The 12,334-nt window shown below is 52.1% G+C and overlaps 1 protein-coding gene across 1 annotated transcript in view; it reads right to left on the bottom strand.

The window, feature by feature from the left end:
- Positions 1 to 8,079: 8,079 nt before the first annotated feature.
- LTBP4 (latent transforming growth factor beta binding protein 4) overlaps positions 8,080 to 12,334 on the bottom strand; it is a 37,347-nt gene continuing 33,092 nt past the window's right edge. Inside the window, exons 31-34 of the mRNA XM_011952543.1 lie at positions 11,654 to 11,806; positions 10,329 to 10,709; positions 9,825 to 9,977; positions 8,080 to 8,497 (exon numbers count right to left, since the gene is read on the bottom strand). Of these exons, the coding sequence (XP_011807933.1) occupies positions 8,343 to 8,497; positions 9,825 to 9,977; positions 10,329 to 10,709; positions 11,654 to 11,806 (842 nt within the window). The 3' untranslated portion in view covers positions 8,080 to 8,342. The remainder of the gene's footprint in view (positions 8,498 to 9,824; positions 9,978 to 10,328; positions 10,710 to 11,653; positions 11,807 to 12,334) is intronic.

The following is a 12,334-nucleotide window of genomic DNA, read 5'->3' as shown; positions in this document are numbered from 1 at the left end:
TCGATGCCTGGCTAACTTCTTGTTTTTTTTGTATGTGTATTTTTAGTAGAGATGGGGTTTCACCATATTGGCCAGGCTAGTCTGAAACTCGTGACCTCAAGTGATCCGCCCGCCTCAGCCTCCCAAAGTTCTGGGATTGTAGGTGTGAGCCACCATACCTGGTCCTGAATACATTTTGTGTGTGTGTGATTAGTGATGTATTTTGTTTACTTCTACCATTTTGCTTTGTGATTTTAGTGTCCTCATTTTTCTGCGTTTATTTATTTTTCCATGCTCATTTAAGCTTCTTTGAATTGGCTGCATTTTTTTGTTTAGTTTTGTCTTATGTTTTCTTATTCTTTATTTTCCCTCTACTAGTTTGGAATCTATGCACCATTTCTATTCTTTTAGTAGCAATCTTTGAAATTTTACCATGCTTTTTTTGTTTGTTTGCTTGTTTGTTTGTTTTTTGAGGCAGGGTCTCGCTCTGTTGCCCAGGCTGCAGTGCAGTGATCTTAGCTCATTGCAGCCTGGAACTCCTGGTCTCAATGGATCCCCCTGTCTTAACCTCCTGTGTAGCTGCTATTACAGGTGTACATGACCACACCCACCTAATATTTTTATTTTTGTAGAGACAGGGTTTTGCTATGTTGTCCAGGTTGACCTCCAACTCCTGGGCTCAGGTGATTGTCCCACATTGGCCTCCCAAAGCCCTGGGATTATAGGCATGAGTTACCGTGCCTGGCCATGCACATTTTTAAAAATCAGGTCTATTTCTATTGGAGGAAAACGATTTTAAAAATCAAGTCTAGGCTAGGCGCAGTGGCTCACGCCTGTTATTGTAGCACTTTAGGAGGCTAAGGAGGGCAGATCATGAAATCAAGAGTTCTAGACCAGCCTGGCCAATATGGTGAAATCCCATCTCTACTAAAAATACAAAAATTAGCCAGGTGTGGTGGCGCGCACCTGTAGTCCCAGCTACTTGGGAGGCTGAGGCAGAAGAATCGCTTGAACCCGGGAGGCAGCGGTTGCAGTGAGCCAAGATCGTACCATTGCACTCCAGCCTGGGCGACAGAGCAACACTCTGTCTCAAAAAAAAAAAAAAAAAAAAAAATCAAGTCTACAATCTGATATTTTCAACATCATACCAAATAGTACCTGCAGCACAGAGCATGTTGTCTTTGATCTCCCTAATCCTACTTATAATGATAGTGTTGTCTAAGATTTTATTTTATTTTATATTATTTTTGAGTTGGAGTCTTGCTCTATTACCCAGGGTGGAGTGCAGTGGCGCCATCTTGGCTCACTGCAACCTCCGCCTCCCAGGTTCAAGCGATTCTTGTTCCTGAGTAGCTGGGATTACAGGCACCTCCCATCATGCCCGGCTAATTTTTGTATTTTTAGCAGAGACAGGTTTTCACCATGTTGGCCGGGCTGGTCTCCAACTGCTGACCTCAGGTGATCCACCGGCCTCAGCCTCCCAAAGTGCTGGGATTACAGTTGTGAGCCACCATGCCTGGCCTAAGATTTTAGAGCTCTCATTTTTAGAAAGTGTTTTAACTTTTCCTTTAGAAATAATTTCAGGCTGGGCGCGGTGGCTCAAGCCTGTAATCCCAGCACTTTGGGAGGCCGAGACGGGCGGATCACGAGGTCAGGAGATCGAGACCATCCTGGCTAACACGGTGAAACCCCGTCTCTACTAAAAAATACAAAAAAACTAGCCAGGCAAGGTGGCGGGCACCTGTAGACCCAGCTACTCGGGAGGCTGAGGCAGAAGAATGGCGTAAACCCGGGAGCAGGAGCTTGCAGTGAGCCAAGATCCGGCCACTGCACTCCAGTCTGGGCGACAGAGTGAGACTCCGTCTCAAAAGAAAAAAAAAAAGAAAGAATTTCAAATTTACCAAAAAATTGCAAGACAAATAATAGGACAAAGAACTCTCCTGTATTTCATACGCGGGTTCATGGATTGGTAACATTTCTATCTTATTTCCTTTATCGCTTGCTCTCTTCTCTGTTATGTGGGTGTATTTTCTTTTTCTGATTTTTTTTAAAAAATATTTAAGGCTAAGTTATAAACAATACTACCCCTAAAAGATTCTGTAATGGGCCGGGCACGGTGGCTCACGCCTATAATCCCAGCACTTCGGGAGACCAAGGCAGGCGAATCACCTGAGGTCAGGAGTTTGAGACCAGCCTGGCCAACATGAAGAAACCTCGTCTCTACTAAAAATACAAAAATTATCCAGGTGTGGTGGCACACGCCTGTAGTCCTGGCTACTCGGGAGGTGAGGCGGCAGTGAGCCAAGATTTCAGTGAGCTGAACTGCACTCTGCACTCCAGCCTGGGTGACAGAGCGAGACTCCATCTCAAAAACAGAACAAAACAAAACAAAAGAATAGGGATGTTCTTTTACATGACCACAATATAGTGATCAACTTTAGTAAATTTAATATTAGTACATGAAATTTTCTAATCGACTGTTTGTATTCCAGTTCTGTCAACTGACCCAGTAATGTCCTGGATACATAGCATCGCTTTTCCTCCAACACAGGATGGGACATCTTTTCTAACTAGAGCTGACAGAATTTGCTGACAAATTTGATGTAAGATGCAAAGAAAAATGTCACATTCCTGAAATGTTCTGGAGAAGGGTGAGACAGAGGTGCAGATGACGTGCGCCAGGCACCAGTCTCTCTGTTCCTCTCCCAGCCCTGCTTCCCCTTGTGTTGGCTGCATTTTCAGGCCAGCTCTTCTCCCATGCAAGACCCCAGTGCTCCAGGCCTATAACCTTTCAGCACAGCATGTCTAGGAAGCCCCTTCTTCAACAACGAGCAGTAGTCCCAGAGCCAGCGCTCATCAGTCTGGCTTCAGGGACATGCCTGTCCCTGAGCCAGTTGCAAAGGCTGAAGGGAAGAGATTCTGTCATTGGCCAGGTCTGGAGTCTTCTAGTAGGGTCAACATGTGAACCACATGAGCTGAGAGTGAAGGAGGCAGCTCTCCTCCCAGTGGGAGAGACAGCTGAAGCAGTGGTTTTCAAAGTGTAGAGACGGGGTTTCACTATGTTGGCCAGGCTGGTCTCAAACTCCTGACCTCAGGTGATCTGCCTGCCTTGGCCTCCCAAAGTAGTGGGATTACAGGTGTGAGCTACTGCATCCGGCCTATAGCATTTTGTTTTGTTTTGTAGAGACAACTCTTGCTATGTCGCCCAGGCTAGTCTAGAACTTGTGGCCTCATGAGATCCTCCTGCCTTCACCTCCCAAAGCCCTGGGATTAGAGACATGAACCACTGCGCCTGGACAATCATAGCTTTATTTTATTTTATTTTATTTATTTATTTTTTGAGACAGAGTCTCACTCTGTCACCCAGGCTGGAGTGCAGTGGTTCAATCTCAGCTCACTGTAACCTCTGCCTCCCGGGTTCAAGCTATTCTCATGCCTCAGCCTCCAGAGTAGCTGAGATTACAGGTGCCGGCCACCACACCCAGTTGATTTTTTGTATTGTTTCACCATGTTGGCCAGGCTGATCTTGAACTTATGGCCTGAAGTGTGTGGGTCTCAGGTGTGGGCCACCACGCCTCGTCTATTAGCTCTTGATGATGATGATGATGATGATGATGATGATGACAACGATGACAACGACAATGACCCCAGCCTGCAAAACCAAGGCTGGCTCACAAAAGGAGCTCAGGGCTCGCTGAAGACTTTACGAGCATCGGCCACTAAGGGGCGCAGCCGGCTTGGGCTGCGCCGGTGCGCGGCGGCCATCGGGGGGCGCTGCGTTGCTTGTCTGGAGAGCGCGGTGACCGCCTGGACTACCTCCCTCTAAACATTCCAGAGGAGAACGCGTCGGTCCCGGCCAGTGCCAGAAGCCCCAGCGCCAGGGCTAGGGGTTAGTGCAGGGGATGCAGGCAGGATAACAATTAGATCCATGGGGCACACCCTCCAGGCCCGGCGGCGGGTGAGATCTCAGAATAAAGATCCCACTCCCAGGATGCTGAAATTCGATTGCAGTTTTCCAGCACTGTCGGCCAGCCCTGTCGCAATTCCTGGGACATTTATGCAGCAAGGTGGTTGTGGAGGCGGGGGTGGGAATGGGATACCCACAGAAGATTCCGAGGGAGGATGAGAATACTTGGAAATTGCCTGCAACCTTTGTTCGTGTGAGTTTTTCTTCTGTGAATGACAGATTCTCAAAGGGATCTAGACCCCCAAACAGAGACTGTTCAGAGCTCTCTTTCTCCAGAAAGCCTTCCCTGATCATCTCTCAGACTGGATCAAGTGTCTCCTCTGGGCACCCATGCCCTCTGATCTTCCCCCACCCCAGCCTCACCCCTGCCTGTGCCTCCCCTGTACAGCACAGGCTGTCATGTGTGGTGATGTGTCAGTGTCCCCATGAAGGCAGGGGCCTGGGGTTTCTCAGGCACCAAGAAGGTCACCATTGTTGTACAATACAGGCCTTACATACCAAAGGAAAAACATCTAACAGATATTTGCTTTCTTACTTCTAGGCCTTTGGAAGTGCTGTTCCCTCCACCTGGAACATGGTTCTCCACCTCTTTCTCTTTCTTTCTTTCTCCTTCCTTTCTTTCTCCTTCCTTCCTTTTTCTTTCTTTTTTTTTTTTTTTTTTTTTTTTGAGACGGAGTCTCGCTCTGTCGCCCGTGCTGGAGTGCAGTGGCCGGATCTCAGCTCACTGCAAGCTCCGCCTCCCGGGTTCACGCCATTCTCCTGCCTCAGCCTCCCGAGTAGCTGGGACTACAGGTGTTGCCACCACGCCCCCGTTTTTTTTTTGTATTTTTTAGTAGAGACGGGGTTTCACCGTGTTAGCCAGGATGGTCTCGATCTCCTGACCTCGTGATCCGCCCGTCTCGGCCTCCCAAAGTGCTGGGATTACAGGCTTGAGCCACCGCACCTGGCCTCTTCTTTCTTTCTTTCAACAGAGTCTCACTCTTTTGCCCAGACTGGAGTGCAGCAGTGCAATCTTGGCTCACTGCAACCTCCGCCTCCTGAGTTCAAGAGATTCTCCTGCCTCAGCCTCCCGAGTAGCTGGGATTATAGGCATCTCCACCACTTTCATCTTGCTCATTTCCCTACAGTGATCAACTCTCAGCTCCAACATCTCCTCCTCCAGGAGCCCTCCCTACCTCCCACCCCATAAGGCTAGGTTAAAGCTTGTGGTCCTCTAATTCACTTACTGCAAAGCAGGAAAATATCTGTTGAATGAAGGAGTGAGGAGTTAGTGTTTGGGTCGGGTTCCCTGTGCCAGCTGGAGGGTAACTTCCTGAAACCCTCTGTAGAGTTGGGGTTTTTAAAGAAGGGCTTTATTGAGTTATGATTCACATACCACACAAGTCACGCATGTGTAGTGTACAATTCAATAATTTTTGGTACAGGCAGTTTTGTGCAACTGTCACCCCTTTGTGGAACCTTGAGCCCTCCTTGTCTGACACTCCTCCCCACCAAGGCCCTGTGTTAGGTGCTTCTCACTGTCCTGTTGAGGGGGATGGGGTATGGCCTCCTCCTCCACTCTGGGAGAGAGAATTGGTCAAGAACAAGACCTAGCCAGACCGGGTGCTGTGGGTCATACTTGTAATCCCAGCACCTTTGGTAGGAATTTGAGATCAGCCTGTCCAACACAGTAAGGTCCCCTTTCTACAAAAAATAAAAATTAAAAAATTAGCTGAGCATGGTGGCACATGCCTGCAGTCCCAGCTAATTGGGAGGCTGAGATGGATCACTTGAGCCTTGGTGGGGTTGAGGCTGCAGTGAGCCATGGTGGCACCACTGCACTCCAGCCTGGGCAACAGAGAAAGACCCTATGTCAAAAAAAAGAAAAAAAGAAAAAGAAAAAGGAAAAGAAAGAAAAGGGAAGAAGGAAAGAAAAAGACAAAAGAATGAGACCTTACTATCTGCCCAGCCACAGGGCTCAGCATGTGGGAGGCCCAGGGTTACGCCAACAATGACTGGGCCCTTGCCCTGTACCAGATGCCATTCTAAGCACATATATGACAATTCATTTTACTACCACCACCAATCCTGTAGTATGATTCCCCGACGTAGCACAGGAGGCTTCCGGGAATGTGACTCCTCGTGACACTCAGCGGGTGGGCTGGGGATCAGGTCAAGAAGCAGCCTCCAATCTGCAATTTATGCATTTTTAGCCCTACCTAGAAGATTAAAACTGGAGCTTCACAGGCCAAATAGGCTCCATAGAGTACTATATTAGTCATTTTTTTTTTTTTTTTTGAGACGGAGTCTCGCTCTGTCACCCAGGCTGGAGTGCAGTGGCACAATCTCGGCTCACTGCAACCTCCGGCTCCTGGTTTCAAGCGATTCTCCTGCCTCAGCCTCCTGAGTAGGTGGGACTACAGGCATCCACCACTATGCCCTGCTAATTTTTATATTTTTAGTAGAGATGAGGTTTCACCATGTTGCCCAGGCTGGTCTCAAACTCCTGAGCTCAAGTAATCATCCTGCCTTGGCCTCCAAAGTGCTGGGATTACAATCGCGAGACACCCCGCCAGGCCAAAACCAGTATTAACACTGGGGAGAGTTCCCCTTCCCAGTCTACCCAAGTCTTAGGCAGATCACACTTGGGAGTAACGTGTGCTTCAGTTTTCCCTGCTTCCTGCTAACATTCCGGGTCTGGTCTTTGCAGCACGTGAGTTTGAAACCCTGGGTACACATGCATTGACAGGGGGGTGAAGAATGACTCAGGTAGTTTTGTGGGGTTGGTTGTTTTTGAGATGCAGTCTTGCTCTGTCGCCAGGCTGGAGTGCAGTGGCATCATCTCAGCTCACTGCAACCTCTGCCTCCTGGGTTCAAGTGATTCTCCTCAGCCTCCTTAGTAGTTGGGACTACAGTTGCATGCCACCACGCCCTGCTGATTTTTATATTTTTAGTAGACAGGGTTTCACCATGTTGGCCAGGATGGTCTGAATCTCTTGACCTTGTGATCCATCCGCCTCGGCCTCCCAAAGTGCTGGGATTACACGTATGAGCCATCACGCCCCGCCAAGGTACAGTTTTTTTTTTTTTTCTTCAGCTTGTCCCAGTGCCAAGCTGATCACCCACGATCCCTGGTCCCTGCTCCTGCCCTAAGTTTATGCTGATCTAAGATGTTCTTGTTTTTTAGGGAGGAAGATTCTGGACTAGGAACATGGCCAATAAGTAGTTAGGGCGCATGGAGGAGGTCTGTGCTGGGTCCTCGACCATCACACACACAGCTTATTCCAGCCTCCAGCTGCCAGGACTGCCGCTCCATACTCCATCCACAGCCAACTCCCAGCTGGAGCTTCAGGTCTGGGTTTGACCCACCAGGTACTCCTGCTCCCCGCTCTTGCCCCGTTTGTTCCAGGATAGCTTAAGACTTCTAGGCCAGGCACGGTGGCTCATATTTATAATCTCAGGACTTTGGGAGGCTGAGGTGGCAGGATCACTTGAGACCAGGAGTTTGAGACCAGACTGGGCACCACAGGGAGACCTCATCTCTAAAACATGAAAGCTGGGCGTGGTGGCTCACACCTGTAATCCCAGCACTTTGGGAGGCCAAGGTGGGTGGATCACTTGAGGCCAGGAGTTTGAGACCAGCCTGGCCAACATAGTGAAACCCTGTCTCTCCTAACAATACAAAAGTTAGCCAGGCGTGGTGGTGCGCGCCTGTAATCCCGGCTGCTTGGGAGGCTAAGGCAGGAGAATTGCTTGAAACCGGGAGGCGGAGTTTGCAGTGAATGGAGATGGCACCACTGCACTCCAGCCTGGGTGACAGAGCGAGACTTCATCTCAAAAAAAAAACAAAAATCCAGAGGCAAGATTGCTCTCGAGATTTAAACAGAGAACAAAACAAAAAGGAAAAAGAGAAAGACGCATGCAGAAACAGAGATGAAAAGACAGGATGTAGAGGTTAGGCAGAGAAAACAAAATCAGAAAGAGACAGAGACAGAGGAGACAGAACGACAGAGACAGAGAAGGAAGGCAGAGACCGAGAGAGGCAGAGACAGACGAAACTAGGGGTCAGAAGGGAAGGGAATGTCATTTAGTGACTCAAAGCACAAACTGGATGTAGATTTGGAGAAACAAAGACAGGTGGAGGCAAACGATACAAAATAGGTGGGTTTTAATGGAGAATTCTATAAAAGGGAAAGGGCATGTGAAGGGGCCCCTGGGCCAGGCCCGGGACCACCGCATCAGTGGGAGCGCTGGGGGAGGCGGGGCAGTGCAGGGCGTCGCAGCTTCCAGGCGTCCCTAGGTCCCTTCTCCAGGTCCGGACGGGCCGCCCCGTGCACATACGCATAAGGGGGCTGCAGGATGCGCTGCAGGGGCCCCGTGTGGTAGGCGCGGATGGGCAGCCAGCAGGTGCCAGGGCTCAGGCCCGGGGCCGCGCGGGCGCACAGTGGTGCGGCTGGTGCGTGGGTGCGAATCCCTGGCGGCAGACACAGCGGAAGGAGCCATCCGTATTTAGGCAGCGCGCGTTGACGCACAGCGGGGAGGCAGCCTCGGCCTCATCACACTCGTTGATATCTGCGGAGAGGGGACAAGGATCGCTGCTGAAGGCTGGGGCCCCAGAAGCTCGCCTCCTCGGCCCTTTAGGCTCTTGGAACAGAGGAGCAGATGCTGAGCCCCTCGTTTGGAGTCCAATCTGACCTCAGCCATCTGCTAGCTGTGTGAGCCCGGCCAGGTGGCTTAACCTCTCTGTGCTTGTTTCGTGTTCTGTAAGATGGGTATGGTGGCCCATACGGCACTAGGATTTTGTTAAGAAAATAATAACGGCCGGGCGCGTAACGGCTCATGCCTGTAATCCCAGCACTTTGGGAGGCTGAGGCGGGCAGATCACTTGAGGCCAGAGTTCGAGACGAACCTGGCCAACATGGTGAAACCCCGTCTCTACTAAAAATAGAAAAATTAGCCAGGCGTGGTGGCGGGTGCCTGTAATCCCAGTGACTCGAGAGGCTGAGGCACTAGAATCACTTGAACCCGGGAGGCGGAGGTTGTTGTAAGCCGAGATCAGGCCACTGCACTCCAGCCTGGGCGACAGAGTGAGACAATTCTGTGAAATGGGATCTTTGACTATAGCCATTTTTCAGATGAGAAAAATTAGGTAAGGGCAGCGACCTGTCCAGCGTCACACAACAAGTTGCTGGACTGGGCCTGAGGTCTATGTGACCTCCTTGAGTTTTTTTTGTTTGTTTTTTGAGACAGAGTTTCGCTCTTGTTGCCCAGGCTGGAGTGCAATGGCGTGATCTCGGCTCACTGCAACCTCTGCCTCCTGGGTTCCTCCCAAGTAGCTGGGATTACAGGCATGCACCACCACACCCAGCTAATTTTGTATTTTTAGAGATGGGGTTTCACCATATTGGCCAGGCTGGTCTCAAACCCCTGACCTCTTGATCCGCCCGCCTCCGCCTCCCAAAGTGCTGGGATTACAGGCGTGAACCACCGCACCTGGCTGAATTCTTGATTTTAATCACTTGGCTTTACTACCATCCAAATTAGGCAGACTTGATTAATACTCTCATTTTACAGGTGGGAAGACTGAGGCTCTCCAAAGAGGTCCTGCAAATTGCCCAAGGTAGCATTGCAAGTCACACCAGCACTATTCTATCCTTCTATCCTGCTTCAGGGCCCAGTTCCAGCCCTGTGTCAAGCCCTGCCCTGCTGACACCCTGACTCCGCCTTCTTCAGTCAAGCCCCACCCAGGTGCAAGAATTACTCCTCCCCTCTGGGCTGGTCCGTCCCCTGTAGTGAGGTCGTTTCCCGTCCCTTACCAGCACCCCCTGCTCAGGGCTTCCACCCTCCCTGGACAAGCCTTGCCTCTCCCCACGCATGCTGGCCCCGGGCCCGCCCTCACCAACGCAGGCCATGCGAGTCATGTCCAGGCGGTAGCCATCGAAGCAGCGGCAGGTGAAGCCTTCGGGGACGCGCACGCAGCGGCCGTTGGTGCAGCCGTCCAGGATCCCGCACTCCTCTGCCTCCAGCTCCTCGTAGGGCTCAGCCAGGGAACCTGTGGGAAATGCGAGGACCCTGTGACTTGAGGTCCCTGCCTGAGTCCCTTACCCACCACGGTGGGTGCGCGTCCTTGGCTCCCTCTTTCTTGCTCTAAACTGTCCATCCCGCTCCAGGGCTGCGGCGGACGCTGTGGGGCCAGTAAGCTTACCTCATTCTCTCGCCAGCTTTCCCTCTGCCGCTTTCTCTTTCTTTGCCGGGCTACAGACACTTCTCTGTCCCTCTACGTGGCTCTCTCCAGTTGCATCTGTGTTCCGTCTCTCCTCCCACCTTCTCTGTTTCCCTCCCTCCTCTCTCTGTGCACACCTCACCCCTCATTTCAGTTTCCTCATCCGCTGGCGGTGCTCACCAGCGTAACTTCCACCTTCAGGAAGCTCCTCGGGCTCTGGGAAGGAGCGGCGGGTGTCCCGGGACCGATAGGGCCAGCGGGTGCCCGGACCGGGTGGCGCAGGAGCCTCAGATTCGCCATAGGGGCCACCATCGTCCTCAAAGTCTGGCATGTCGAAGCGGGGTGCCCCGTAAGGCGCCTCCCGGCGGGCGAAGGGCCCAGGTGGCGGTGGGTAGGGGTCGTAGGGTAGCGCAGGTGGTGGGTACAACTCAGGCCCATACGGGAGGCCTTGGTAAGGTGGGCCTAAGTCTGGGCCGTACTCGTAGGGGAGTCCAAAGCCACCTGGTCGCGGGGGGCTATATGCAGGGGGGCGTAGCACATTGCACAGGGCCTCGAAGTCATCTGGGAACAGAAGTCAAGGCAAACAATCAGCCCCCGCTGGCCCCTACACCCACCACTCATGTACCTCCCTTGGGAAGAGGAGGCAGAGGAGTGGATGGGGAAGGTCCTGGATGGCCCTGGGGTGTCTGGAGCCAGCACTGAGAATCTGAAAGCTAAGACTGGGATTCCGACATGCTGAGATCAAGGGTAATGAAGCCTGCTAAAAATCAGGGCCTGAGGCTGGAATTGGAGGGACCCATGGGAGCTAGGACTAGGGACCTGAAGAAATTAGATGAGGGTGTTCTGTGGACCAGGACTGGGGAATCCTAGGAATTGCTGCTGGGGACCCGAGGGGACAGGATGCATGGGAGAGGGTCTGAGCCACTGGGACCTGGAGGTCTGAGGACCCAGGACTGGGGTCTTTGGAACTGGGCTCCTAAGGGCTGAGGATTGAGGACCTCAGGGGTTGTAGGAACCAAGACTTGGGAATCTCTGGGGCTGTATACTGGGGTCTTAGGCACCCGGATGTGGTGTCCAAGGCAATGGGATTGGAGTTCTGTGGGGCTGTGACCACGGGGTCTGGGGCCAGGATGGTGAGGTCTGAACAACTGGTATTTCAGGTCTAAGGGCCCAGGATCTAGGGGAGGACATCTCATAGGCTGTCTTGTGGTTCTACAGACCAGGAGTGGAGGGTATGAGAGACCAGACCTCAGGGACCTGCGGGGCTGGTACCATGGGATCTGCTGGGCCAGGCCTTGGGATATCTGTGTATCTGTGGCGGAGACTTGGAAGTCTTTGGAATGTGACTCGGGGACCAAGATTTTGGGATGGGCTGTGACCTGGGGGTTGGTCTAGGGGACAGAGTTTGGGTAGAGTCTGGGGGTTCTGAGACTGGGGATCTGAGGGCCTAGATTGGAAGCCCATGGGGCAAGGCCTCTGAGTTCAGCTTAGGCCAGCGTCAGCACCTGAGTCCTGGGCAGGGCAAAGGGCACAGTCCATGCCCCAGGCCTCTCCATACAGGCAGCAGCACTCTGTGTAGGTGGCCTGACGGTCCAGCCGAGGGTGACTGCACACGAGATCAGCCCCAACTTCCTGCCAGCACACTCCCAGATTGTCATCTGCAGGTGGAGACAGCATGGGTCAGACTGGGCCTGGCACTCTCAGGTCCTCCCAGGGGCTGGGCCCTTCCCCTGCTGAGCAGCCCAGTCACCCTCTGCCTATCAACAAATCCTTCTCATCAGCTGTGATCTAACTCCGGAAGTTCTCTGAGGTCGCTCCAGGGTCTGGATTGAGGAACAAGGAGACTGTCATATAGGAGGAGAGGGCAGAAGAAGGGGGTCTAATGACTAGGAGGTAGGGCCTGAGAGGGGTCTACCCAAGTCTGGCTTCTGGAGGGCTGTGTGACCTCAAGGCAGTTGCTTTGCTTCTCTGAGCATTGTCTGACATCTCAGTGTATGGGGGCAAGTGCTGAAGGCACAGGAAATGAGAGAAGAGTGGTTGGGACAGTGGGCAAAAAGAGAGGTGGCAAGATGCATAGAGAGTGTTGGAGCCTGTAATCCACTTTGGGAGGCTGAGGTGGGGGCGTTGCTTGAGCCCAGGAGTTCAAGACCAGCCCGGGCAACACAGCAAAAACCCATCTTTACAAA

This window comes from Colobus angolensis, unplaced genomic scaffold (assembly GCF_000951035.1).
Source record: "Colobus angolensis palliatus isolate OR3802 unplaced genomic scaffold, Cang.pa_1.0 Scaffold34, whole genome shotgun sequence".
Classification (NCBI taxonomy): Eukaryota; Metazoa; Chordata; class Mammalia; order Primates; family Cercopithecidae; genus Colobus; species Colobus angolensis.
Note: the sequence above shows the minus strand (reverse complement) of the source record. Positions and strands in the feature narration are given on the sequence as shown.